Source organism: Gordionus sp. m RMFG-2023, chromosome 3 (assembly GCF_954871325.1).
Source record: "Gordionus sp. m RMFG-2023 chromosome 3, tfGorSpeb1-WG-v2, whole genome shotgun sequence".
Lineage (NCBI taxonomy): Eukaryota > Metazoa > Nematomorpha > Gordioida > Chordodea > Parachordodidae > Gordionus > Gordionus sp. m RMFG-2023.
In genome coordinates this window covers 12,125,121-12,152,927 of record NC_088777.1, presented here as the reverse complement: position 1 = coordinate 12,152,927, position 27,807 = coordinate 12,125,121, and the positions used below count along the sequence as shown (strand labels likewise).

The 27,807-nt window shown below is 27.6% G+C and overlaps 1 protein-coding gene across 1 annotated transcript; it reads right to left on the bottom strand.

The window, feature by feature from the left end:
• Positions 1 to 805: 805 nt before the first annotated feature.
• Positions 806 to 27,807, bottom strand: LOC135927580 (G protein-coupled receptor kinase 5-like). The gene is made up of 16 exons (XM_065463656.1): positions 27,716 to 27,807; positions 14,092 to 14,187; positions 9,959 to 10,122; positions 9,690 to 9,767; positions 8,916 to 9,058; positions 8,678 to 8,770; positions 7,187 to 7,391; positions 6,605 to 6,809; positions 6,139 to 6,490; positions 4,706 to 4,743; positions 4,387 to 4,565; positions 3,831 to 3,953; positions 3,227 to 3,364; positions 2,385 to 2,522; positions 1,201 to 1,497; positions 806 to 1,018 (listed from the first exon to the last, which is right to left on the bottom strand). Exons 1-16 carry the CDS (start codon positions 27,765 to 27,767, stop codon positions 998 to 1,000), a joined length of 2,322 nt encoding a protein of 773 aa, XP_065319728.1. The 5' UTR covers positions 27,768 to 27,807; the 3' UTR covers positions 806 to 997.

The window sequence follows — 27,807 nt, the reverse complement described above, 5'->3', positions numbered from 1 at the left end:
TACATAAATTATACCCTTTAATATTTCATCATTCATTTGAATTTGTACATTAGAAATTGTCAATATTTTATAGTAATTAGTCCTAATACATTTCCGAAACTTAAGATATTTTTTTAAATGACTCCTAGAATAATGCTAAAAAAAAAAATTACCCCTCCCCCTTCCCCCATAGAGAATTCCTACGTATGCGCCTGCCAAATTATAAGAAATTAGAAAATTATAGATATATAGAAGCTTAGCCTATGACTAAAATTTTGATGTTTTTATTTTTTAAAAAAAATAATTTGATTTTCGCCATAATTGCATTTGCTAATAACACAATTCTGGTGTTTTGTAAAAAAATAACCAACGCAAATGCTTATTTTTATGAAAAAAACAATGTGGCTAGATAGAATTTATACCAAGTATGAGTGATATGCGTTTACAAAATCTTTAAATGGGAAATATTTTTTAATAGTAATTAAAATTAGTGATATATATTCTATTAAAATATAGGAATGATAATTTAATTTAAGAATCAACAACATGAATAAGGATTTTAAAAAAAATATAAATTCAGTTTTAAGTGGGTCGAGAGGTCGAGTAACGCCGATCACATCAAACACCAGACAATTAAAATTAAAATTGCAAAATATTACCCTTCATGAATGTGACACTCGGGTAAGAAGATCGTGTCGAGATTGATCTCAGAGATATCAAAATATAATCAAAAATTATAATATTATTATTAGTTTTAAATGAAGTTAAATATATTAAACTTTATTCTTTTAAATATAAATACAAATTTATACAAGTAATTGCACCACGTATAATATTTGAGAGTTCATGTAAGGTTTTAGGTATAAAAAAAGTGGATATACAAAAATATACAGATTTGTGATATCATATTCTATATATAATATTATATTGTTGAAGATGCATAGATGCTTCATGTTTTTTATGTCTTCATTGGAAACAACAATACCCTGAGTGATTACCAAGAAATAAATTGTGGACATTAGCTTTCATCAGCACAAATCTAAATTGTTACGCATTAATATTATGTGAATAAGAGTAAGGGAAGGATTAAATTTCAAATCTAAATCAAACCATCAGTCTTTATATCAAAATTTACGAATTTCATATGAAAGTAATAAGAAAAAATTATAAAATTATCTGTAAAAACAAAATTGTAATAATAAAAAATATACTATACTTTACATTAAATTTAAAGAATTTGTTCCAGAATACTCTATTGCCATCACTGTGACCGATCGTAGTACTTGCATTGTTCGTATTATTAAGGGCAGAGTTTTTTGGAGGATTATTATTGGATACGGTAAGCTTTCTATTGTGACGACTAAAAATTCGACTCAGAAAGGCCCGATTTCCGATTTTGCTTCGTTTCGACCATCGTTTGCCGTTGTAGATTTCCTCGTCGGATGAATTGAGGTCGGCTGATTCGGGATTTTTGGTGCTATATATGTTGAGTTCTTGGAAACATTGCGTTTCTATCATCTTAAAAAAATGTATACATAAATTAATAAGATTAATTCGAGAGGAATGTGGCGTATTTGTTTTACAAAAAAACATCACATTAATGTCACAGTTTGGATGCTGAATCAAAAAGGGTTCTGGTTCCTAAAATATTTTAGGGGTACTGGGTTGTCTGTAAAAAAAACTCAACCTAATCTAGTCGGGTTATTATAATTAATTTTTATTTGGGTTGGGAGATGTTTTTTTCCAGGAAGGGGGAGGGGGTGGGTGTGATTTGGAAATATTAACATTGATATCAACATATCAGGCTTATATTGTATATTATCTTATCAATTTTTTTAAAATATATTTTTGATTTTCTGATTGGGGAAAATGCAAAAAATATGTCTTTTGCAAGGTCTATCGTTTTAGGTTCTAACTCCGGTGAATTAAGCGATGAAAAAAAATACAAAATATTTAAACAATAAATAAACTCTCTTATATGAATCACCAATCAACATCTTGAACAATATAATATAAATTAGTTGCACTTTTATTATAGTGTTGAAACGGTTCGATTTTTAAAACCGCTAACTCAATATTTTATTCAGATAAATATAATGCAAGCCTAGAGATTTTGCTCATAAATGGCACAAAAGTTTGGACGAAATCTCGAGGCTTTCGTAATATTATTTTGGTTAGAATTTAAATTTAAAATTGGCTAAATGGTGCCATTTAACAACACTATTTTATTATAACTGTCGCTTATAACATTAAAGTGTGACTCCAAGCTTCCAGTTCCACAGTGTGATTTATACTTTATAAGTATTAGAGACGTAAGATCGATATAAAAAATTGTTTAAAACTTAGAAAATTGTTTTATGTTATGTAAAATGGCCACTAAACTACAAAGAAAAAATTAATCAAACTTCTTCTTGCCAAGGACCTGATACAGCACCGGTGTCAAATTTTTTATAGAATTGCGCGTCATTTTCGTCGAAAGTTATACCTTTAACGGAGGAGAATTGGTCTATATCCAAAATATCTTTACAGTATACGGCTCTTGGCTATAAATAAAAAAAAAGATAGGATTATAGGAAGATAGAGAATATAAAGCTAAGAATGTAAAATATACGAATTGGGTATACTCAACAACTTCACAAGCGAGAGAAAATTTTTTGGAGACAAACCTCTAATTTACCATATCCTCTAAAATTATTTTTTAATACCTGACTATGTATAAATATACCCCCCCCCCCTAGAAATATATGCAGAGGCAAATGTCTTTCACCCCAAGCATTCATGTAGACGGGTATGTTGGGTATATACTCCATTGGTTTTGTCAAATATTTAGCAAAAAACAGGAGGAATGAGAGAAGGAATGATGAAGCTGGACTGAGAGATAGAAATGCAGCGGCGGATCTAGTAGAATTTTTTGGTAGTAATTAGAAGTCTACAATGGGTGGTTTAAACAAGCAAGCCCGGCAATTAGTTGTTTTTAATTTTTTTTAACATGCTCATCAATACTTTTTTAAATCACCCGCCTGCCAGCTCATTTATCTAAAATTTTGTTTGACCTGCCGGCCCAATGTTAAAAAATAATTACTTTGAAAAACTAAAACAACTTGCATGTTAGTCATCTGATACTTCAACTTATTTTACCACAAACATCAATTGGTTTAATCATACCTATATACAAAGGGTAATCTTACAATATTAAAGAGAAAAATATGTGTTCAAAAGTTGTAATAATATTTTTAAGAAAATATACATCAGGCACAAAGTCAGGCGTAATTTTTCCGGCTTGTAATTTAGCCATATTAAGATGTGAAGCGAAAAATGGGTGGCTAATAATTTCTTCAGTTTCATCTTTAGATCCAAGTCTGGATTCCGGAGCTTTATTCAATAGCTTTTAAAGTTATATTTTAAAATAATATAATTTTCCGATTTAAAAAAAAATTATATAAAATACGTTTAAAAAAATAATGAAATTAGAGCGCCTTCACGTGCATAATGACCACTATTTCTGACATATAGATTAAACGATTTAATTTGGAAGGTACAAAAGATTAGCCTTAACTTTTTAATCCGCGTTGATCAACCTTAGACAGTGTAGAGGGATTTTCTTTTAAACACCTTGCCAGTCAAATTACAATTATAAGAAGGATTATTTTATTTATTATCCAAAATTTATTTTCAAGGGAACATATAGGACTGATGAAAAGTCAAGGAAATCTTGGCCAAAAGTGATGTAAGAACACTATAAGAATCGAAGGACAATAAATATACATCAGAAAAGTGGGTATGACGGGGAAAAAACGGAGAGCTTTCTATCATTTTAGAATGATTTTGTAAAATATTTAAATAAAATTAACCTTTTGGCATATATCTTTAGATTCCGGATCAAATCTGTGGCTAAAATATATTTCGAGGTCTCTGATGCTGCGTTTATTGATTTCAGACTTGTTCGCCTTTTCCTTGTAACCTCTAAATGGGGACTTTAAAATTAATCGCGATAAATTTTAATAAAAATGTGAAATAATTTTTCTGTTATAAAGAACCTTATAAAAATCATAAATTAAATTTTTTTTAGCATGTAAAAAATAAAATCATATTTTTTTTAAAAAAAATAACTATATTATGGCAAAACAATATTTTTTTTGTTAAAAGTAGAAAGAAGATGGAAAAAAACAAAAAAAAGAACTAAAAAAAATAAATATATAACTTAAGAATATAGAAAGAAAGAAATGCTAACTTTTTAAAAAAATATGTAGAAAATTGAAAAAGATATGTCAAAAATAGAAAAGGGATATGAGAGCCAGCTCCACAAATAAACCAAAACCGAAAATGGGGAGGGGGAGAATTAAAAAATAAAGACGGTAAAAAGGAATAATTAATCAATACAATACGAATTCTATTTTCATAAAACACCTTTCCATCTATCATTTCGTATACCAGGCATCCCATACTCCACCAATCAACGGGAAATGAATATTCCTGATCGAGCAATATTTCCGGGGCCATATAACCCACAGTGCCCACTTTACCCTTGACAGGGAGATCTGGGCTAGAATGAACGGCCAATCCTAGGTCCGATATCCGCAAGTGACCTAAAATATTTGAGGGGAAAAATATGGTATAATTATTAATTCAAATAATTAGATGTCCATAATATTTAGATCAAAAACCTAGTATATTCAAATTGCCGGGGAAAAATATATTTAAAAAGTATTAAATGCTGTATTCTTACCTTCGTGGTCCAAAAGGATATTTTCTGGTTTGAGATCTCTGTATATGGTATATATTATAGAAGAAAAAATTTATACAGTCAAGTTTCAATTTTTCAAATTTATGGTACCCTCTCGAGGAACTTTATGAGCGGGTTAATACTATGATAATCATCGTAACTATAGAATAGCATAGAAAAATTTCTGACCACCAAAAAAAATTATGAAGTGATTTTATGCACTTTACATCCTCAAATGTGAATTGTAGTTAAAAAAATATATAAATATCACATAAATTATGTTATAATGTCGTCATTTATTAAAAATGATTAATTATTTTATTTTTTATCAATAAATCCTTGTAAAATATTAAGATTTATAGGTAAGCAGAATTCGAAAATTCTAATTGAAACAAAATACTAAAAAAAAAAATTATCATTCTGAAAAATTATAGATATAATGTAAAATGAAAGGGCAAAAAAGATTATTTATTACAAGTATTACAAAGCCAATAATTTCTTTTTACATATTAGAGTATTATATTTTGGACATTTAAAAACAAACCAATGCAAAATTGTCACAACAAAGCTGACAAATTAGAGATTATTTATATTAAAAATCCTTGGTAATTTTTTGCTATATTTATAAGAATTAAAACTGAATACCAAGCATCAAAAAACTTTTTTAAGATATTAATATTAAAATATTGATTATTCAGAGGTTTCATTTCATTCGTAGCAACAAAGTCTTTTGTCTTTTGATATAAAGTTCTTATTGTTGTTAATAATTACACAACACATCAAAACGATTACCGCTTTATTTAATAATAAAATAAGCAAGTTTATATTTGTCATATACTTATTTTTCAAAAATAATTTTAAAAAATACACCAAAAATATTTATAGTAATAACTTGATTTTTTTCTTTTATATATTTTAAAAAAAGTAGTAAAAATAGTCTTTTTTTGAAGGAGTAAATATAATATTATTTAAAGTAGTAAATTATACTATTTTTTTAACGTAATAAAAATTGTATTTGCAATAATTTATGTTTAATATTTTTTTAAGAAAAATTGGAAGGGAAGCAATACTTCCCATGCTTCTATGGACGCTTCGTCACTGATTAATATGCACAAGTATTAATATTAGTCTGTTCATTGCTAATTCTTATTTAAAAAGTATAATTAGCGTAATAAAAAAGATAGAAATAATATTTTGTTCGAGATATGCAATTTAATAAAATAAATCCGATCCCTCCATTAACCCCCCCCCCTTTCCCACACACAATTTTGTGAAAAGATCGGTTACGAACCTGATGGAATCATTAGAAAAATTATTTATTTTATGAATATATAGAAATTTCTTTATAAATGCCAACACCACTATGTCATTAAAAATCTTTATCATATATATATATATTTTTATTTAAAAAAATTAAAAAGGTTTGATGGGCCTACCTGTACAAAATGCCGTTTTTGTGCATATGAATAAGTCCGGAAGCAATTTCGGCGGCATAGAACCTTGCCCGATCCAAATCAAAGCCCCCCGGGCCGGGAAATGTATAGTTAGCCCTATTCTTAGATATGGTGGAAGATTTTCCGGATTTGGGTACAGATTCGTTTGATTTTTTAGAGTTTAATTTTCCTTCTTTGTGGTTTTCTTTGACAACTTGATCATTTTTGGTGGCATTGGAAGGAAGGGAACTATGCCGGGATGAAGGGTTTAAGAAGGAAGAGATGGAGCTCATAACGGAATTTTTACGCAAAGAATTTAGGGAAGATAAAGAACGACGTTCCGGTGTAGCTAGAGCTTTTATAATATTGTAAAATATAGACAGATAATGGAGAAATGAATTGATAATTAAAAAGAGAATAGATATCCAACAAATTTATATATAAGGATAAAGAAGAACATAATATTAACCGTCCTCTGGGTTCAGCATATTTTTGTCCAAGCCATTATCATGATTTGTGACAGGAGTCAGCTTTTCCCCCATAGACTGTAAAAAACTTTGAGAGCTTCTGACCTCTATCATGGTTTGTAAATGAAACTTAAGATCGCCACCGTTCATAAGGCTGAGGATTAGGCAGAGGGCATCTTTAGCTTGAAAAGCGTATGCTAGACTAACCTAAATAAGAATACATGTTAAAAAAAGATTTAAGAAGGGAAATTAGATAGATTTTTCGTAAGATATGCTTAAAAAACATATTATGGGTATTTTATATGTTGGCGTTAGAAGGGAGGGGCAGAGGGCTGCTAAGTAGCACAAAATTAAAAATATTGCATGGTATTTTATAATTAAGCTTAAATTCATCAAAAAAATTTTTTAAACAGCCCTGAATTAAAAAGGGTATCTTTAAGGCAACCCTATATGGTCAGAGCCGTTAACGCCATGGATTGATATTTATTTAGACGTGTGACAATAATTTATATGAGTATATTATCAAAAAATTTGCGATGAAAATATTCATCCCGAAAAGAAAAATAGGAATAATAAATAAGTACCACAAATCTAGAATCGATCTTTTGCAGTATCATTTTCTCGTCAAGTGTCATGCGTTGAGCGTGCTTTTTCTTTATCCTTTTTTTGAGCATGGTTTTGCAAGCGTACATTTTACCCGTAGATCTGTGTTGACACGCGTTCACTTCCCCGAAGCCACCTTTGCCCAACACTCTAAACATACGAAAATCTGCGAGTTCTACTGGGCGCCTTATGAGTAATTACAAAAATATAATTTTTTATAAAATTATATAAAAAATAAGTGATGATTGCTGTAAAATTTTACTTTTTTAAATGTAAAATTTATTTCCATTAAATTTACAGATAATGCCCTGGTGTTTAAAATAGGACTATGAACCAAAATTAGAGTTCAGAAATAATTTCGTTGAACATTTTGAGACCACATATCAACGGGAATCCATTTATAGGCAACCTATCGAACCCTGGGTAATATAGACCAGGTGGGTTAAGAGACTTTCCAGAATATCGGTTCCGATTAAGTTCCTGTTATAAAAATTTCTGCTAAATATAGTTAAAAATTTCAAAACCTTAATTCGGGTTCACAGCATTAAGATATTACCCCAGGTGCGTAACCGAAGGGGTGAAGGAAATTTTTCCTATCGCAAATTTGTCTATTTCTTTGCTTGAACAAAAAATATGTCTAAACTACCATAAAATTAAATTTTAATGGTACTGAGGGTTTGTGGCTCAAAGGTTAATATGAGTTTTTTAAGAGTTTTAAATTTAATTTTGCTTGAAATTTGAATATGGTAAGAAAGCATATTAGAAAAAAGAAACAACTAATAAATGATGAGATATGAAAATCCGTCCTTGCTTGTAGTTACGGAGAAACAACTTTAGGTTATGCAACAGTAAAATGATTAATCAATATTAATGAAACAACAAGATTTAATTGTCTACAGACTCAAGAAAGCGAAAGAAATATCTAAAATGTTTTTGGACCTTTGAAAGCTCTTTTTTTCGGAAGGATACTATTGCAATTTTAATCCATTATGTATTTGTTTAAATTTGTCAATATATTCCACTAATTTTTTATAAATATTTTCCATTATGGCTTATTTTCAACAATAAAGTAGTTGCAAGAACATATATATCATTTTTATATTAAAATAATGTAGTTCAAAAGAGCCTGACGGGAAAGCTCATCCTTTCCCAAATATTTTTTTCGGAAAAATTAATAGTTAAAAAAAGTATAATTTTTTTAAAAAAATTATTTTTATGTATAGCATAAAAGTAAATATGAGGAATAAAATGAGATATTATTTATTCAATATTATCAAGTAGTTTTAATTTTATTGAAGTTTGACTTTTAGGGAACGCATGCTCCCCGGTCTCCCCTAGTTCCCGATTTAGCAGGAAAATGCTAATAACTATTGATTTTTTATAAACTAACACTAGCACACATCTGTATTTTGGCGATTACAGGCAACAATATAGCTTTTGCAATAAATAAAAAATTAACGTAAAAAAATTACTTTTCGAGATATTTAAATTGCAGATATCGCTCAAAATATTTGCTCAATAGAAATTGATGGAACGGGGCCAGTGATAAGCGTTCGAATACTAGTCTAAAATTTTAATTTTTTAAAAGGTTATTATGGAAAAAACATTAAATATATTCATTCTTTCATTTTTTTTCTCTTTATTTTTTTACCCCATATTACCACCACATTGTTGTTCCAAAAGAATCTATTATCCTGATTATTTATTTACTTAGAGCCGTGATTAAGCAATTGCACGATTTGATCCGACGTCAATTCTTTAAGGGATTCCATATTTTCAAGGACCGGCTCCTTTGGAGGATCGTTTTGGACTGGGTTTAAGCCGTTTTCAGTTTTGAAGACGTAATCAGAAGACTTTAAATAAAAGAAAATAAATATCTTTGCAAATTCGTTAAAATTATGTCAGTACTAAAAAAAAATCTGCATTCAAATTATTAGAAAGGTTTGTATAAAAAAATGACAAGAAAAGCTACTTGATAATTTTGATTAATTCAAGGAAACATGACCATTCCTTGGCACAGAATTATTTGTAAAAAATTTACCTTGGTAAAAAAGATTAAACTCTCACTCAAAGCCATCTGATCTTCCTTTTAAAAAGTAAAATCGACCAATGACATGTTAGTTTTTTTTTATATTATGAAGAAATACTCATGTAGTGTTGTTAGACAGCTCGATTTGAGCCGATTTTTCAAAATGGCTAACTAAAAATTTTATCTTGAAAAATAATACTTAAGTTCGAAGATTTTTCTAATATAAAAGTTTAAGGAAAATATTAGCCAAATCTCGAGGCTAAGGTAATATTTTTTTGGGTAAAATATTGAGTTAGCCATTTTAAAAATCGGCTCATATCGAGTCGCTTAACAAGACTATATTTTAATGGGAAAAAATAAATTAAATTAAAATCTAAGAAATTTGGAAAAACATTAGAATACAATTGATCTCCTAGACAATCTAAAATTTTCTTTTTTAAATTAAAATTTCAAACCGAAATCACAAGGTATTTGCCGAGAATTTTCAGGCCCAACGAGTATTTGTCCTCGATGTTAGCTAAATCGAACTCATCCTAATATATAAAGGTAATCATATTTATTAGAAATCGAAGGAATTATTCGCGAATTTAAAATATTTTTGCTGAAAAAATCATTGATCATTTCTTCTATCAAGAAAAAAAAATATTAGAAAGGCATTAAATAAGGGTATAAGGTAGTATATTAAATATATATTTTTTTTTAAAAAGCAGCTTGCAGCACCAACCTTAGAGTCTAAAAACTTAACGTATCTCGTTCTAGGATCACCCGTCGTTGTGTTGGCTGTTTCGGCTGGATCATTGATGTTCGTCACTTGATCGACTTTACAAAATTGCCGGAACAATATCTTGCCTATAGGCTGTTTATTGTAGATGTAGTCTAGGGTGAGGGCTATTGAAACATTATTCGAAGAAAGAATATTTAATCAAATTTTAATTATGACGCGTCTGAATGGTTTCATAGGTTTTTTTTAAAAAAAAGGAAGAAAGATTAAGAAAATAAAATATAGTACCCTAATTAAAAAAGATCTTAAAAATTCTCAATGTAATTACAATTAAAAACATTGACATTTAATGGATACCAAAAAATATATTAATTTAAAAAAAAAGGAAAATTCATCTTGATTATTATTTAAAAGAAGAAGATCCATAAGAGATCAATCATCAAACTATCTTATACATTGTATATGATGTATACACGTACAAAGAATTGATGGTTGCTAGATTTCATGATTTAGTAGTGATTATCATGTTTTCATGTCACATTTAAAAAAACAACTTTTTAACATCTCATTTTCAACATTTTAAATTATGAAAAAACATTAACTAATTATCAGAGACCTAAGTATCATTTGCACGGCCCGGCCCGGCTCAAAATAAATTTCAGACCCGGCACGAATTTTTTACAAATATATTTTATTTATTTTTGATTTTTATAGCTAATAATGGCGGCCCGGGCTTGATATATTAAAAAAAAATCATAATACGGCCCGAACTGGGTAGCCTGGCCGGGCCTGCAGGTCTCTGCTAATTATAAAATATTTTTTTATTGTACGCGACATTAAAAAAAATTAATTATAAATTCTCAAGTGAATTGTTATTTTCATTTTAGTTCAGTAATTAGATTCCATTTATGTTTCAACACAATCCAGATATCTATTCGATGACCAAGTGCATTTATATTTAAATATAATTAATACTAGTAGAAGAGATAAATTTATGGATATCCGATAGAAGGCCGGGAAATGTAGAGGCTACCCCCCAAAAGGGGGTGATTATGACGAAGCCCCCCCCCCCCCCACCCTATTTATTAAGGTCATGTATAGGAGGGGCAAATAATGTTTGGGCTGATCGCATATACAAATGAAATATTAGAAGGGAAAGATAACCTAGAATTTAAATATTTGTAATAAAGATATTTAACTGCTGAATACAATCCAATAGTTTCCACGAAGTTCTCTTCAGGCTAAAAAAGGCGCTCTGAAGAGGTATTAGAATGAAGTTACTAAAAAATATAATTGCATATCCAGTTAAAAAAAACTCCATCCATTTTTCTTTTTCTTTCATTTCTTTTATTTTCAAACGATATGTATTATATTATAAATATATCATTTTTTCAAATGTAAAATCAAAATCGATATTCTGATCTTTAAAAGATTCAATTAAATTTGAACCATCCATTGAAGGTTTTATCAAGCGCCATAGTAGTTTAATGAATAGGGTTATTAAATCATATTTTGATTCCAAATAATTTAAGATTGTTAATAAAAATTTTATAAAAAACTTCTCCCTGTGGGGGGAATGGGGGGGGGGGAGGGGTGTTCTTGAAAATGACGATTGTTTTATTATTTTAAAATTTATATAAATATTGTGGTATAGCCGCGAATTATATAAATTCCCGATTATTTATTGGTTATCAGATAAAACATAAAAAACAGAGGATTCAATTAAAGAGGGAATTGAATTTCTTTATTTAGAAATTTCTATTTTTATAAAAATATAAAAAACATGACTTGCGTATTATTTTTTATAGAATGTGCTAGATTTTATGGTATATTTCTAAAATTTAATAAATTTGGTAAAATTATGGTAGATTTCGACTTAAAAAAAAATTGTCGCAGTCTCTTCGTCAATGTGGTAGATTTGCAACCTTGTACATGTACAATATTTTGATGTTATAATTAAAACAATACAAACCACGCTGTTTATCGCTAAAGAGAAATCCCTTATTAGGACAAGACCTCTCAACTACATTAATTTTGGTATTTGTGGAAGAAGTGGATAAATATATAATTTTTTTTTAAAAATGGTTAATAAAAAAATTTTAAGGTAAAAAAATGTTATCAGAAGGCAGGTAATGAGAGATTTTTGAAGGATTATAAAAAAATTCAATTATCGGAATTTATTTATAAAAAAAATTAAAATAATTCCCCAATTAATTTGCGCGCTTAATAAGAGAAGAGAGGGAAAATTTATTAACTATAATTAGAGCTAGTTAAAAAGATTATAATAATTTATCCCCCCCCCCCCTCCAATTCCTTTTCAAAATAAAGGTATTAAATTATAAATCTATTATTTTCTTACTTTTTTATTTTCGAAATACTAAAGAAGAATGAAATATATTAGATGTAATGTAATTTTAATAAAATAATTAACGATTATTTTCGGTTCCCCTATTTCCTATATCAATCCACGGAGAATTAAGAATACAAAATAAAACAGAAGATCAAATCCTAGATTTGGAATTGACAAAAAAAAAGGAAGGGGGAGAGAAACAAATGATACTAGTGCTTTAGATCAGGTCGTCTCTAAGAAGCAAGGCTTTTTCAAAAACAAATACGAATGACATTATTTGTATATACGATTCATTTAAACGAAATAAATAAATTACTAGTCGCATTCGCGTGAATAATAAAGTTTTAATATTCGTATAAATAATTACTCTTCGTTTAATTAGGGTTTAGAAATTTAAAATTGTTTGGTTAATTTTGACAACACCAGTGACCGATTTATGAACAGCCCATCAAACCCAGTGTAATATAAACATGGGAAGGGTTAAAACCGCTGTAGGGAAAATAGGTATTGATTAAGTTCCTGTTGTCAAAATTTCTGCTAAATAGAATTTGAAATTTCTGAACCCTATTTGAAATCACATCCCTGGTTTAAAACGAATCTAATATCAATAATGCATTATTCGATTTTGAATAGGCCTATTAGGGTGAGGTAAAAACACGCTTACAAAAAATAGGAGCTAGGGACGTGACAATGATTATGCTTTAAAACAACTCTGAAAAATAGAAAATTTCCGGTCCGACAAGTCACAATTTTTTTACCCCGAATTGACCGGCAAATTTTGAGACAGGCAGGAATATTTTGTATAAGTTGCCCGGCATCTTTATTTATGTATTCAGGCCGGGTCGTGCTGACCTCTACTTTTAAAAAATTACAAAGTTTTTATTTTTCATTTATGATATAAAAGGAAAGCGATGTAAAATGTATTGAGTATGTTTTTTTTAAAAAAAATTATATTAAAATTTTCTAATTTATCGATTTATCGAAATATATTAACATTTATACCTGTATTTTGAATTAATTTTAATTTTATTTGTTTATTATTATAATGAGAGATTTTGGGATATAATATTTTATTATTAGTAAAATTTAAAATTACTATAAAATAATTGATAATGATTTGTTTAGTAGTTGTCAAATTTTATTATTTATAATTTTATAAAATTATTTGACTTTTAAATCTAAATTCTAAGAAACGATATTTTATTTTTAAAAAATTTGATTAAGATATTATTATAATTAATAGAAAAATAAGAACGAGAAGTTAATTAATATTTAATTAATTATTATAATTAAAAACTTTTTATTCACAAATCTGCCTGACTTTACTATATAAGATATAAAAAATAATAGAACCAGGCCGTAAAATGACACGTTTTTCCAAATCAGGGCTGGGGCTAAAAAATAGACTACAAACCCGGAATATATTTATTTTAGTCTAACATAACCCGGTCAGACCTATTTAATGATTTAAAAAAAATATATATAATTTTAAAAGACAAATTTTGCCTTCTCGTAAATTATAATATATTTCATTTTTCGAACTTTAATCGAGATATTAATGAAAACTACTCTAAATGAAAAGAATAAAATAAAATTAAAAAATCGTAACAGGTCTCACTTGAATTCATAGAAAGTGGCAAGAGAAATATTTTCATATAATACGAGAACCGTGTCAATAAAAAATTAACGAACACTTCATTATTTTTTTTAAAAAACTGTCAAAAATTTTACAGGAAAATATTGTTTATAATAGAAAAGTATTTTGATCCTTTATATATATACATACGTATTTCTTCTTTGATATGGCCGATAGTTTTAACGGGTGGTAACTCCAGCATTTTCTTCCATTTTTTGCTTCTCCCACCCTTTTTCGACATTTCACCTTTATTATTTAATTTTTGAAAGAAAGAAAATAATATAAATTTATTGAATTTTAAAAAAGATGAAACGAATTTGATATAAGACGCGAAGTTGTCCCTTTGGATAAAATCGAAAGCATAACTGAGTAGAATTTGGTAGCCTAATTTCTCCAAATAATTTATAATGCCCTCCTCGAAGCATAATTTTTGAAAATTTTCAGTATTCAAAAGATAGGTGGGGAACATACAAAAGTAAATGAAAAAGGATAAAATTAAATTAAAAGGAGGGGGAAGAAAGAAAAAGTTGATGGTGGGGGGGGAGGGGGTGATTAAAAAAAAGTCAGAAGTAAGCTAAAATGAAAATTACAAAATAAATGCGCTTAGAAAATGGGAAAATAAGCGTTAAAGGACAAAATTAAAGTTAATCAAAATAATATTCGTGTTGTAAAATAAAGTAATTACATCCATAATGCATGTAGGGGAGAAGAACCGTGATGTTTAGAATCTATATTTACCATAAAAAATATATTCATATTTGATTCCTTAGTATTCCGAGAACCAAAAAAATAAAAAAATGTGGAAGAATTTTTAAATATTTTTGTAGTTTTCTAGAAATTTAACTATAAAAATTAAGAAAGAATTTTAGAGGAACCCTCTTTTCTGGAACTTTTCTTAGTTTATTCGGGTTGGTCTACTGAGGGATTAAAAGTTAAAGAAACCTACAAAAAAATATTTATTTTTAGGCGTTTCTTATCCATGTATATGCAATCATAAAATAGTTCAATTATAATGGTTTAAACGAGGGAAAAAAAATAAAATTACGATTTTGTTACTATATTAAGCCATCATATGGATATTATTTCGCTTATTTTTAAAATTACTTTTTGGAAAAGATAAAAAAACCAATTATATCTCATATTCGTATTCCTAAATATGAAATTTATTAAATTTTATTTTGTTCTATAAAAAATAGTTATGAAGATATTGAAACATGATTTTAAATTAAAAGGAAATGAAAATCGCTGATTAGATATTGGAATTATATGATTCTAGAATATTTATTAAGTCTAGAGTATTGCAGAGGCAGGCCGTGGCATCAACAATAATATATAAGCAGGGTCCGTCGTCCGAAAAAAATATTAATGTTATATATACTTTTTGCATGAATGAATATTACTATTATAATTTAAAACATCAGGAGGTAAAAAATATTTAATTTATATTCACTTTCATATCATATTTCATGCTAAATAAAAAGAAAAGTAAATATAAATTTTAAAAAAATTGGGAAATATTTTCTAATTTCATTTTCCAACCGAAATTTTTGCCATCAGACATCGGGTAAGCTCGAGACAAAGAAAAACATATTTTGCAGGTCTCCACAGGAATCAATCCTGGATATAAGACTGCATTAAAGAACTTATTTTAAAATTTTATAAATTTTTTCAACTTTTATAAAATAAGAATTTTAAATTTAACGCCATAGCTCAGGCGCGTACGCAGCGGGGGGGGGGCAGGGGGACAAATCCCCCCCCCCCCCCAAAGCCAAAAAATGCAGATGCCGGATATATTTTTCAAAAATATTATTGTTTATATTAATTATATTTGTTAATATTTATTCCTATCTCATATTAAATATTTAATTACATTTATTATCACATTTATCTACTAAGTTATTTTATCAATTAATTTCGATTTTAAGTTTTCCGGCGTAATATTTACTTATTATTTTCAAATTTTAGTGGCGTAACATTTATCTACCATTTTCAAATTTATAGTCAAATAATAATTATTTATGAAACTTCTTGTCCATCAGGGAAAAAGAAATTGCAATCTTGTCCAACGAGATAGAGTCTCTGCCATCAAGCAGTAACAGCTTTTAAGGAGTTAGAAGAGCCAATTATTTGCTATTACTGAAATATCACAATGGCCTGAAAGAAATATTTCCTCAGAAGGGAGAAAATTATTGGATTCAATGCTTATTCCAAATTTTATTTCTCATTAGAATGTATTATTTAATTATACAATTATTTTAAGTATTACTTTTCAAAAACATGACATTGACTTGATTAAGAAGATGAGAATAGCGGAGAGCATTTTATCAGAACTCAAGGAAATTAGGGCTAATGTTGATGAAGAATTTCATATTTTATATTTTATTTAATATTTGTCTCCCTCAACTTATAACAAGGCAGGCTCATCGTTAAAACATTAATATAGGATCAGTAGAAGAGTATATCTTAAATACAGATACATTTATAACCCAAATAAATGAATTTTTAATTCATCCTGCAGCACTTACTAATCTGCAAATATTACTTCCACAAAAGCCTTCCCAATCTTTTTCAGATGGTGATAGAAAAAAAAATATTTGTTAGATTTTTATTATGAAGATGTTAAAGTATCTTATGATGCCTTACTAGCTGAATAACTATGTTTATAAGATTAACTATGGTTGATATAGTCCCAGCTATGGATGCTCTGCATTATTTCAAACATATTTTAGATTAAATTCCCAATGTATTAAAAAGGTTTATAAACTCTTCCCATTAGTAAACTAAGGAGAGAACATTCTCTTTTTTAAGAAGAATAACAGAGGCCTGCAGAAGTACCATTTGCAGGGCACGGCCCGGATTTTTTTAAAAGATTTTTTACGGCACGGCCTGGGTTTTTTTTAAAAATTTTCAGGCCCGGCCCGGCTTTTTTTAAAAAAAATTTTTAGGCCCGACTCGGCTTTTTTTAAAATAAAATTTTCAGGCCCGGCCTTGATTTTTTAAAAAATAAATTATACTTATTTTTGATTTTTATAGCTAATAATAACGATTTCAAATATAAGCTGTTTTAAAAAATACAGCCCGGATTGGGTGTTTTTTTAAAAATAATTCAAGCCCGGCTTGGGTGTTTTTTTAAAAAAATTTCGGGCCCGGCCCGGGTATATGTAAAAAAATTAAAATATTGTACGGCTTGGGAGCTGGGCCTGCAAGTCTCTGAAAAACATACCAAGAAGTACAACATCTGAAAGTAGATTGAAAGGTTTGGATGTGAATATTCATAGGCATTCGACGACAAGCAAGGATGAGATAATTGAAAAATTAGCTCAATCACAACGAAGATTGAATTTTACATTGTAAATATATAACATACAAAATGCAATTATTCCTAAGAAACTTTTTGTATAAAGGCTCAAAAAATTCAAATTTCTATTTTGGATCATTTAAGTGATTCTTTACATATAATTTTTTTATAATTCACATTAATTTAAAATTGTGTATTAGAAATAGTTATTAGTCCTAATAAATTTATGCTTGATAAACAATAATATTTCTTAAAAAATTTTATTATCCCCCCCCCCCCCAGACCAAATTCCTGCGTACGCGCCTGCCATAGCTGATATGATTGTATAGAAAGAAATAAACCAGAGATGCGCATATAATGTTAAATCACAGGGAGATCTGCAATGCAGGTCAGGTTGAAAAAAATTATTTAGACTGGACAAGGAATGTAAAAGGTAGAGATGCCCGCGGTGCTTAATAAAGAATAGAAAAAAAATGATTCTAAAGGTCTAATTTTGTTAAAATAATATATTTGACTTGATACTATAACCATATGATTTCTTTTTACTTTTTCCTATATTTTGTGTGTATTGCTATTATGATAATAAAAAAATGAAAGCGAAATCCTCATATTGGTTATTTTTTCATAGGATATATTTGAGGTTTAAAAAATAACCTGCTGAGCAACCTTAACAAAATATTGGAACGGGTAGGGTACAAAATTCCAACCTGGCAGGCTTCCGAATTTTGCCATTTGCAATCCTGTTACCTTTATTTAAAATGAGTTAAACTCAGTTCAAATTGTGCTTTTTCATCCCTTTTCTTTGCAAACTATAAAATCATGCAAATTCGTAAAAAAACTTTGTATTTCGCAAAATACATTTTTTAAATTTATTTTAGCGAATAATTTTTTTTTTGTTAATTTGCGCAATTCCCCATTATTTCCACCACCCTGACCACTTACAAGACAAATTACATAAGATTTATTAGCAGCCTCATCCTGAAGGACAAGAATTTTTATATAGATTTTGTAGATATATTTTGAGGATTTATATTCACACTATTATTAATTTTAATCATGATTCATGAACTAGAAAATATAATTTTATTATAAATATTTCTTTAAAAATATATTTAAAAATGAGCGAATCACCATTTAACATTAATATTCTACATAATTCATTTAAATTTTAAACTTGAGGATTTTTTTTTTAAAAAAGGAGATCATTTTTTTTCTAAGAAAATATTTTTTATAAAAAAATCTTATTTTGATATTTCTGAAGCTTATCTACGTTTCCCCAAATATCAGGCATATAAGTAATCACCCGAAAAAAGTTTTACGTCATGTTTCTCTTTTCTCAAGGATCATGAGGATTAGGTTGGATGGAACCAATGGGTAGATAGAATTATAGTATCAGATCGATATTGGTCCTAATTCCAAGGGATTTCAGATATCCAGTCGGGTTTCCAGTCTGATCTGAAAAGCCAGGGCTGTTCTGGATTAGAAGATATTCAAATTTCAATGCAAGTTAAATGAGTGTCCAGTGGTCCCTACACTTTCTGAGCGATGGAAGCAGAATATCCCCTCCCCTCCACCCTTCGATAAAATAGTTAATTATTTTTTGAAACCCATAAATTTCAAAAATATTTTTTATTGCATCAATCTTTAATATATAATATTATTTTTAAATTAATAATTTAGACAAATTAGGGCGAAAGAATTAATAATTTAGACAAATTAGGGCGAGAATTCATAATTTAGACAAATTAGGGCGAAAGAATTTATAATTTCATCAATATTTAATTGTTTAAATAAATTTTTTTCCATTGATAAAATGGTTATATTATTAAGAAATGGATCTTTCATGGTACTAATTGTTTAATTAATTTAATTTTAATCAAGTTTCGGCAGTATAGGAGGAAGTAGGGAATGGTTAATAAATATTTATAGAAAATTGTTAAATTATTTGATTCCCCCCCCCTCTCCCCCACTTATTATTTAATTTAATATGTATTAACGAAGGCACTAGGTTGAGTCCGATATCATAAACCAGAAATCACTTGGTCATGGATGGGTGTAGTAAAACAATAAAAGAATTAAATTTTAAAAGTACCCCCCCCCCCCCCCCCCAATCACTCAATGAAAGAAGGTTGTAATTAATGTTATGACATGTAATTTATTATTACCAAATTACATCATTATACAAATCTATTTTTTATTTTATTCGTTTTAAGTTTTGGCACAGGTCTCAATCAAAATCATAAACAAGCTGGGAGAATAATTATTGGTAAAGAGGAGGTATTTATATTTTTAAAATATTTATAAAAATATTCAAATATTTATAAAAATATTCAAATTTTTAATCTTGTCAGCTTACTTGAGTTTATAATAGGGTATCGCAATTTTTGGAGCCCCAAGCAAAAAAAAACAATTTTTATTGGGCCTCGTTTTATAATTTGGGGCTTTTGAGGCCTTTGTAATTGCAATAATTGTTTCCCCCTATCCACAGTGGCGAGGAATCTGAGGAGGTTCTCGATATACTACTTATTAATATAATTAGATAAAATAAAATTCAAATAAATCAGATAGCCCTAAAAAATATTTTATATTATATAGAGAGCTGCCAAGCGCAGTGACACCGCTATATTTCCCAGCGGTAGAGAGGGAAGATTTTATCTAAAAGTTAGTAAAAAAACATACAAATTTCCATCTTCGCTCATCTCCCGAAATATGCTAATTTGAATTTACAATTACAGCGAAATAGTAAAATTTAAAATAAGGTTTTAACCAATGATGGGAAGCGACATGAAGAATACTTAAATATTATTGATACGATGTCATCATTTTTAGCCTTGGCCTAGCTATGTATGGAGGAGCTAACCCATGGCGGTATATTAAGTCTTCCCAAGCAAGGTTCCTTAGATGTTTGGGGATTAGATAGATTTAGTTATGCTAATGTAGCATTTTAAACAATAACTACAATCATTTAAAGCATGCTTCAAAAAAAACGATACTTCGATTCAAATAGAAAAATATAATGGTTGGCTGTGTTTAAAAATTAAATTGATTCGCGTTGAGTATTCCTTCCCTCCGCGTTGACGCCCCTAATTATATTTAAAAAATTAATCTTTTAAATATTTTTATATTTTTATAATTAGAGCAATTCCCTATAAAGAGTTCATTATTATAATTTTATTATATATATATATATAAATATATACAAATTTTGTACAATTTATTAATTTAGTCGTATGATTTAATTATAATTTAGAGTAAGTCTTATATTTTATTTATGATCTAATCATATCGTGAGCAATTTATGATTAATAAAATTAATATTTAATTCACAACTATTATAATTTGCGTGCAATATATAATATAAAATAATTAATTCTACAAAATATGCGATTTATTATTTATGGAATAGGTAAACATTATATTTTGCATTAAGTTAAGAGAGAAAATCAGGGATCCCGGGAAGAGGATTTTCCTGTCTCTGTTGCAGAATTGCCTTTCGTCGCTAAAAAATATCTGATTTTAATTTTATATTTTATTTAAGACTGTGGCCTAAATAAAAAAAACTAAATTAGAAAACTTTAGTAACTTTAAAGAAAAAAAAAAGAAATAAGCTATTTTTAATATAAAAATGATAACATGCATGTCCTAGCCCAACCCGATTTTTTTTAAAAAAATAGGCCGGCTAGGCCAGAAACCCGTTTGGGCCGAGCCTATTTTTGCAGATCGCTAATATAAGGCATAGGCCGAGCCCGTACCCGGCCCGAAGCCCGTTTTTAAAAAAAATCGAGTTCGGGCTGGGTCGGGTCTTATATATTTTAAAAAATACAGGCCGGGTCGGACCTTGAATGTTAAATATATTTAAATTTATCAATTTTATGTTAAATTTTTTATGTAAAATAAAAATTGGTTTTATTTAAAGAATCTAAACGCCATATATATTTTATTTTCAGTAATTATAAAAATTAATTTCTACATTTAAATAAATTTGGGCCGGGTCGGGCTGGCAAATTTTTTCTAAAAAATTTCGGGTTCAAGCAAGGCCGGCAAAACATTTTTTAAAAAATTTTCACTAATATAAGGCACTTTTTAAATTAATTTTCATTTGAAACAGGGTTTATACTACTCCTTTTCGGCCAGACATGACATTCGCACATTATATACCTGGCTTATTATATTCGATGATTTAATATTTAATTTATTAAGTTGCTTTAAAATACAATTAGTAATGCTCTGCAAAAAGATATTGCAAATTAATAATTCCTATTAAATTCCCTTGTATTTCTCCACAAAAAATATAAGGAATTATTAAGCTCAGGTTTACACTTTTTTTATTTATTTGTATATTAAATAAATAATATTTTTCCAAAAATTTGTTGCATTTTCATTTTCATTATCGTTAATGAAATTAAAATTTAATAACTACATATTTTTTTTTAGAAAGGGGGGGGATTTTTTTGGAGGGTGGCTGAACCCTTGGGCTTTACCATGGCAACGGCCCTGTAATCTAGTAAATATATAGCCTGGCCTAATTTTATTATAAATCGAATTGAGAAATATATATCAATATTTTATTTCTCTGAAACTTTCATAGAGAAGACAATATTGCCAACCCATTATCATGAAACCTAATTAATGAAGAGAATAGATTATAAAGAAATAGTTATCGCGAATCCATTACCGTGAAAAAATTCAATAATAATTTATTCATAAAGGTTCTTAAATCATAAGCGCGAAATGTTTTTATGGGTATTTAGTTACTTATTGGCTATTAATCAAGTAGGAGTTGGCTTATATGTATTGTTGATAAGCCATTTTTAAAAGTAGCTCGCCACTGGACAAAAAAAATAGTGCGCTACGCTATTTTTTTGTAGCGTGAGGTAATTATTTAAATTACCACTTTTTTTTATAAAATAATCGGCTGAGTATTGTAGTGACATATCCCATTTTTCCAAAATTACGGGAAGCAGGAGAGCATTTTTAAAAATTTGCGTCATATTTTCAATAGAGAAAGACGTAGAAATTATTTTCATATCTATTATATATAACATTCTTTAAAAATTCGCTTTCGAATTCTAAATCTCTTGATATAATGATAAACAAATCGGAAAATGAACAGTTTAAAAAAGTCATTATAATAAATAGCATCATTACATCTTTATATTCTAATTAAAAGGGTATGATTTAAACGGCCCGTTTAAAATAGCCAAATATTATGTAAGCCTCGAGATTTGGGAAATATAGGTCCAAACCTTTTTACCAACTATGAGCAAAATATCAAGACCTACATAATATTACTTTGGCTTAATTCTTAATAGGGCCTTTTTTTAAAATTGCCCCAAATTGGGGAGTTAAACAACACTAGATATGAAAATTACATTCTTTAATATCATTAAATATAACTCATCTTCTTCTATCGTAATTCACTTATATCATCGGGCTGACTACATTTCATGTAAGCAATTTTTTTATATCAATAAAAAATTTAGTTTTTTATATTATGAAAAAATAAATTAGATCTCTAATCAAACTCATTATTTTTATTTTCAGATTGTAATACTTAATCAAGGTCGTATATAAATTAATATTTAATCTTATTAGTTTAATAGGTAAATTAATTTATTACTATTCTTATATTTTATGGTACCTAAATTTATTAAAATAAAATTTTTATATAATTTATAGGTTAATAATCTTTTTTTTTCTTCAAAAAGTAAATATTGAAAAAATAACGAATAAAGGCCAGACCTTTCTAACATTCGAAAGTATAACGTTTAAAAGTAGAAGATGACAAGCCGTAAAAAGAGCGCTTGCGAATTAAAAATTTATTCTAATCTTCTGCCTTTAGTTTGTTAATAATTCTGAATAATTTGCATATTTTAAAATAGGCCCTATTCAAAAAGGAATATGAATCGAGTCAATTCGTTTAAACAAATGTAATAACTTATAATTCAAAAGGCTATTTTCTAAATATATTTCAAATAATCTCAATATTTTCTTGACTTTATAAAATTATGATACATGTCCAAAATCTTCCATTAAATCTTTTAAAAGTTTTATAAATTTACAATTCCTACCAAATTATTTTTATACTTCCCATTTCGATTAATATAACTGCATATTTCTTATTATAATTTGAAAGATATAAATTAATGATTGCTTACTTAGAACTAAAACCAACCATGTTAATTCTTGTATAAAACGTAAAAGGATCGACAAATAGAGGATAAAGACACCCTCCCCAAAGGTCAGTTGTAAGTTAATATAAAGGACATAATTTATTATAAAATAAAACGATACGAGAAAGTGCATTAATACACAATACTCTCAATTTCAATGTATTTTCATATATAGTTATAGATACTTTAAAGAATAATCATATAAAGAAACAATTGCATGAAACAAAATTATTAATAATGACTACCAAATGCTGAATTTCTCAAAGGGTAGAACGCGGTAATATAGTTTTAGCCAAGCGGTAATACGATTTTGAGAAATAAAATGTAACATTTATATCACCTATAAAATAATAATAACTAGCAATTTTTTTTAAAAAAAACAAAGTGAACAATGCAAGTTTGTATTAGTTTTGTTTTGATTTATTTGAATTGGATCAAGAGAATTTTTTTTAAAATAAAATAATATAAAATATTTTACTAATATTTTGGTGTTACGAGAAAGAGGTTAGAGTTAAAAGGTCATAGAGGGTCAGGGTTAATATATAATATAATAAATATATTGGCTCAATAGCTACCCACTTTTTAAAAATTTTAACATATATTATAATCAGGTATTAGGATTTTCATTTTTTCTTTCTTTTCTTTATTTATCTTTTTTAAGATGGATGTTTGAGTTTCAAAAATCAACAAGTTTACTGTGGTAGTTTTTGATCAACATCGGCGGCAATATTATTAATTAGATTCAATTATTGAAATGTAGAAGACGCTTTTGTTTAAATAAGGATAAATAAATATTACACTTCAAAATAGAGTTTTGGCGAATTTAAAGAATCTTTATGTAAATAGTGGATATTGTCAAGGTTCATTTAATTTCGAAGAAAAAGATTTAATTTAGTTCATAATTCCCTTAAATTAAAGAAATTTATATGGAGACAATTTTTCTAATTTTTTATAATATAAATGAATGTTTGCATATAAGAAGTATTAAATCGTCTTCGACAAATACTAAAGATAGAAATCCTGAAATACCGATTTCCCAACATATAAGATATGTATATATTTTATGGAGAAGATGATAAAACACATAAATATTACATAGGAGTACAAAGCAGTATGTTATATACTATGCAAAGGCCTTTGCGCCTCGCTGCCACCAATTATTTATTATCCTATAGAACGCAAAAACTTGACATAAAAATATTTATCACAAATAAAAACTTATACTAGTATTATATCCAATATCCTTTATATTTCTTACGCATGGTTCTAAATAAAAATCAGAGAGAAAATTTCGAAGCTTTTTTACTCATGAATGGGATCTGTTAGAAGAACTTTTAAAGTTCTTAAGCTTGTTCAGAGAGTCCGTTACTTTTCTATCAGCTCAATAAAGCTCTAATCAATTAACTACTACTCCGTAGTAAAATTGAAAATCAATTGGTTCCTAATGAATCATACAGTCAAAGTATTAAATTGTTTAAGCAAAATATGATGGAGAAACTGGACCATAGATCAATAACCGAACTTCAAGTATTTATTCTAATCATTTAATTTTTTTTTTGTAAATTGGTATTAGCAAGCCTTCTCGATCCTCAATTTCAACGACTAAAAATAATAACCAAATATAAAGAGAATGAAAATCTAACGCCAAAGCATATTTTTATTTGAACAATTGAAATTTTTTTTAATATCAACAAGATAACAATGTTTCTGTGGATAATAGTGTCAAAAATTAATATCTTCATAAATTAGCCCAAAAACATTCTGATTTCAATATTGAGATTATCTCTAACAAGAGCAAGAATGTTATTTGTTTATAGAACAGCAAGCCCAAATTGAAACTGACGTGATGGTATTTTGGAAATGCAAAGAGCTAGAATCACCCAATTTAGAAATACTTGCTAGGAAAATACTTTCCATTTCAGCTACCAATACTCTGAGTGAACGTATTTTCCCATGTTGCTGGTTTGATATTAAATTTTAAAAAATTTCCATTATCTCCAGATAACTTAGAAATAATTATATATACCTGATAACTACAGTTATATATCTTCTAATATAAATTTGTAAATTCAATTAGTACATTTAAATTTAGATTTATGTGTATTCATTAGAGTATTCCCTTCTGATAAATAATATTACACTGTCTGTTATGTATGTTGTTTTATCGAGTCGGCTTAAAAATGCAAATGTGTCACCCGTGAGATAATATATTGGCGCATAGGTCTAATTATCCATAAAAAATTCGAGCCATATTATATTTATCTAAGAAAAAGGAATGTGCAAAGATTGGATAAAAAATAAACTGATTTCCTTGGTTATAAAAAAATAAAAAATCCAATTAAGAAAGTGTATTTGATGAATGATGCCCTGCAAAGTAATTTCGCGTCCTGAGCCCCATCCGAGCTCGGATTTAAATTTTATGTCCGAACCCGATCTTAGCACTCATCTTTAGGTCCAATCCAACCAGAGCCTAACTAAAAAAAAATTCTAATTTGGGATCAAATATAATATAGAAACAATTAAAAATTATGTGTATCTATTTATTCACATTCACTTTAAATAAACAAAAGTATACAATCCTCTTAATCTAATATATTTTTATATAAAGTTGCTTTTATTTAATTGTATACATAAATTTTTTTCTGTTTTAATATAAATAAAAAGTAAAGTTAAAATACAATCAAATTTAAAAATTATTGTGATTATATAAAAATAATTTGCATAATTGATGTCAAAAAGATGATATAATTGTTTACATAGAGAAAAAATATCAAAAAATATAATAATAAACATATTAAAAAAAGACATATCAATATCAGTTATTCTGACTAAAATTTTTATGAATTAAAATAATTAGAGGATATTTGCAATATTGAGAATATTTGTATTTAAATATTTATTTATCAGGTTGGGTTGGGCTTTGAGTCAGGATCTTTTACAGCCTGACCCACCAGTCTTCAAAGTCTAAACTTGACCCAAGCTCAAGACTTGGCTGGGCTCAAACTTGCAAATTAAACAAGATGTTATTATTATAATAAAATCATAATAAATTCTTAAAATAAAACAATGGTAAAATTATCACTGGTCATTCCAAAAATTAAAAAAACAATGAATTTTTAAATATAATTCGTGAATTAAAGATGGGCTAAATTTATTTCAGATTAATGCATCAAATGTATTATTAAGGATACACAATAAAATCAAGGAAAAAGTTTTATTTTCTTTTTTATAAAATAGTTATTTATTTTATATAGAATGATTATATAAAATAGGAACCTGCAAAGATCAAAATCTTAGGCCCAGCCCTGATTTGAAAATATTTTATTTTCAAGCCTTTCCACATATTTGCATTTTACACTGAGTATCTTAGTTAAGTTCATTTTTTTCCTTGGCCCATATTTTTGATCATTTTATTTACAACTTGGCTTAGGATTTTTAAGATTTAGTTATTTTAAATAATTATGGCTATATTTGGCAAATTATTTTTTAAAGGAAAAATATCAACACTAAGATAAATATTATCCACTTCATATATGTGTTTCAAAAGATAAATTGATAAAATTAAAATTTTTGTAAATTGGTCTAAACAGAGTTTTATAAAAAAAAGGAGATATTTATCAAAAAAAATAAAACAAGTTAGGCTTTACATGTGTTCTGCATATATCTGACATAAATTATAATAAAATAATCAAGAACAACAGTAAAAAAATTCATCTTTTTACCAATATTATATGTTATTATTCTTATATTATATATAAAAAAGACCTTTAGTAGCAGCCCAGAATGAGTTAAAAATGATGATCAAAAATAAAAATCAGGGCTCTGCCAAAAAAATATCATAAACCGTGCAAACTAGGCTTTAAAATAAAGAATATTGAAAATCCTAGCCAGACTTGAAAATATATTTTTTTAAATCATAACTGGGCTTAGGTCTTTGGCATAGAAAATCTCCCTTACATTTTTAGATTAGAAACAAATATCCTCCCCCACCCCTTTTAAAATGAAATAAACACCTTTTAAAAGATTAATTATATTAGAATTTCTTAAAAGTTGTCATTGTGGGTAAAAATTTCCTTTGTTTAGAACTAGTTTATCTAAACAAAGCAGATTAGTGCTTAGAGATGTGAAATTTATTTCAAGAATTTGTTTAAATAGTAATATAATTTAACTATAATATAAAACGATGACAAATAGCATAGTTATAACTTATCAAACTAAAACCAAATACATAAGGTATACTGAATCACTACATTTATTATACGATTAATTTTTTAAATAATATATTAATTTAAATTATGCTTACTTTCTCTGGCCTTAAGATATACAGTATTTGCTACTATATTTTCTAGCTCCATAGCCCCAAAATTTGAAAAACCCAGATGTAAATAGCTTGAT

Coding starts and splice junctions, on each gene's coding strand:
- LOC135927580 (XM_065463656.1), bottom strand. CDS start 27,767: ATGGAGCTAGAAAATATAGTAGCAAATACTGTATATCTTAAGGCCAGA. Junction 9,059..9,689: donor GCAAATACCTTGTGATTTCG/GTTTGAAATTTT, acceptor TTTTATTTAAAG/TCTTCTGATTACGTCTTCAA. Junction 4,744..6,138: donor AAAAACGGCATTTTGTACAG/GTAGGCCCATCA, acceptor TACCATATACAG/AGATCTCAAACCAGAAAATA.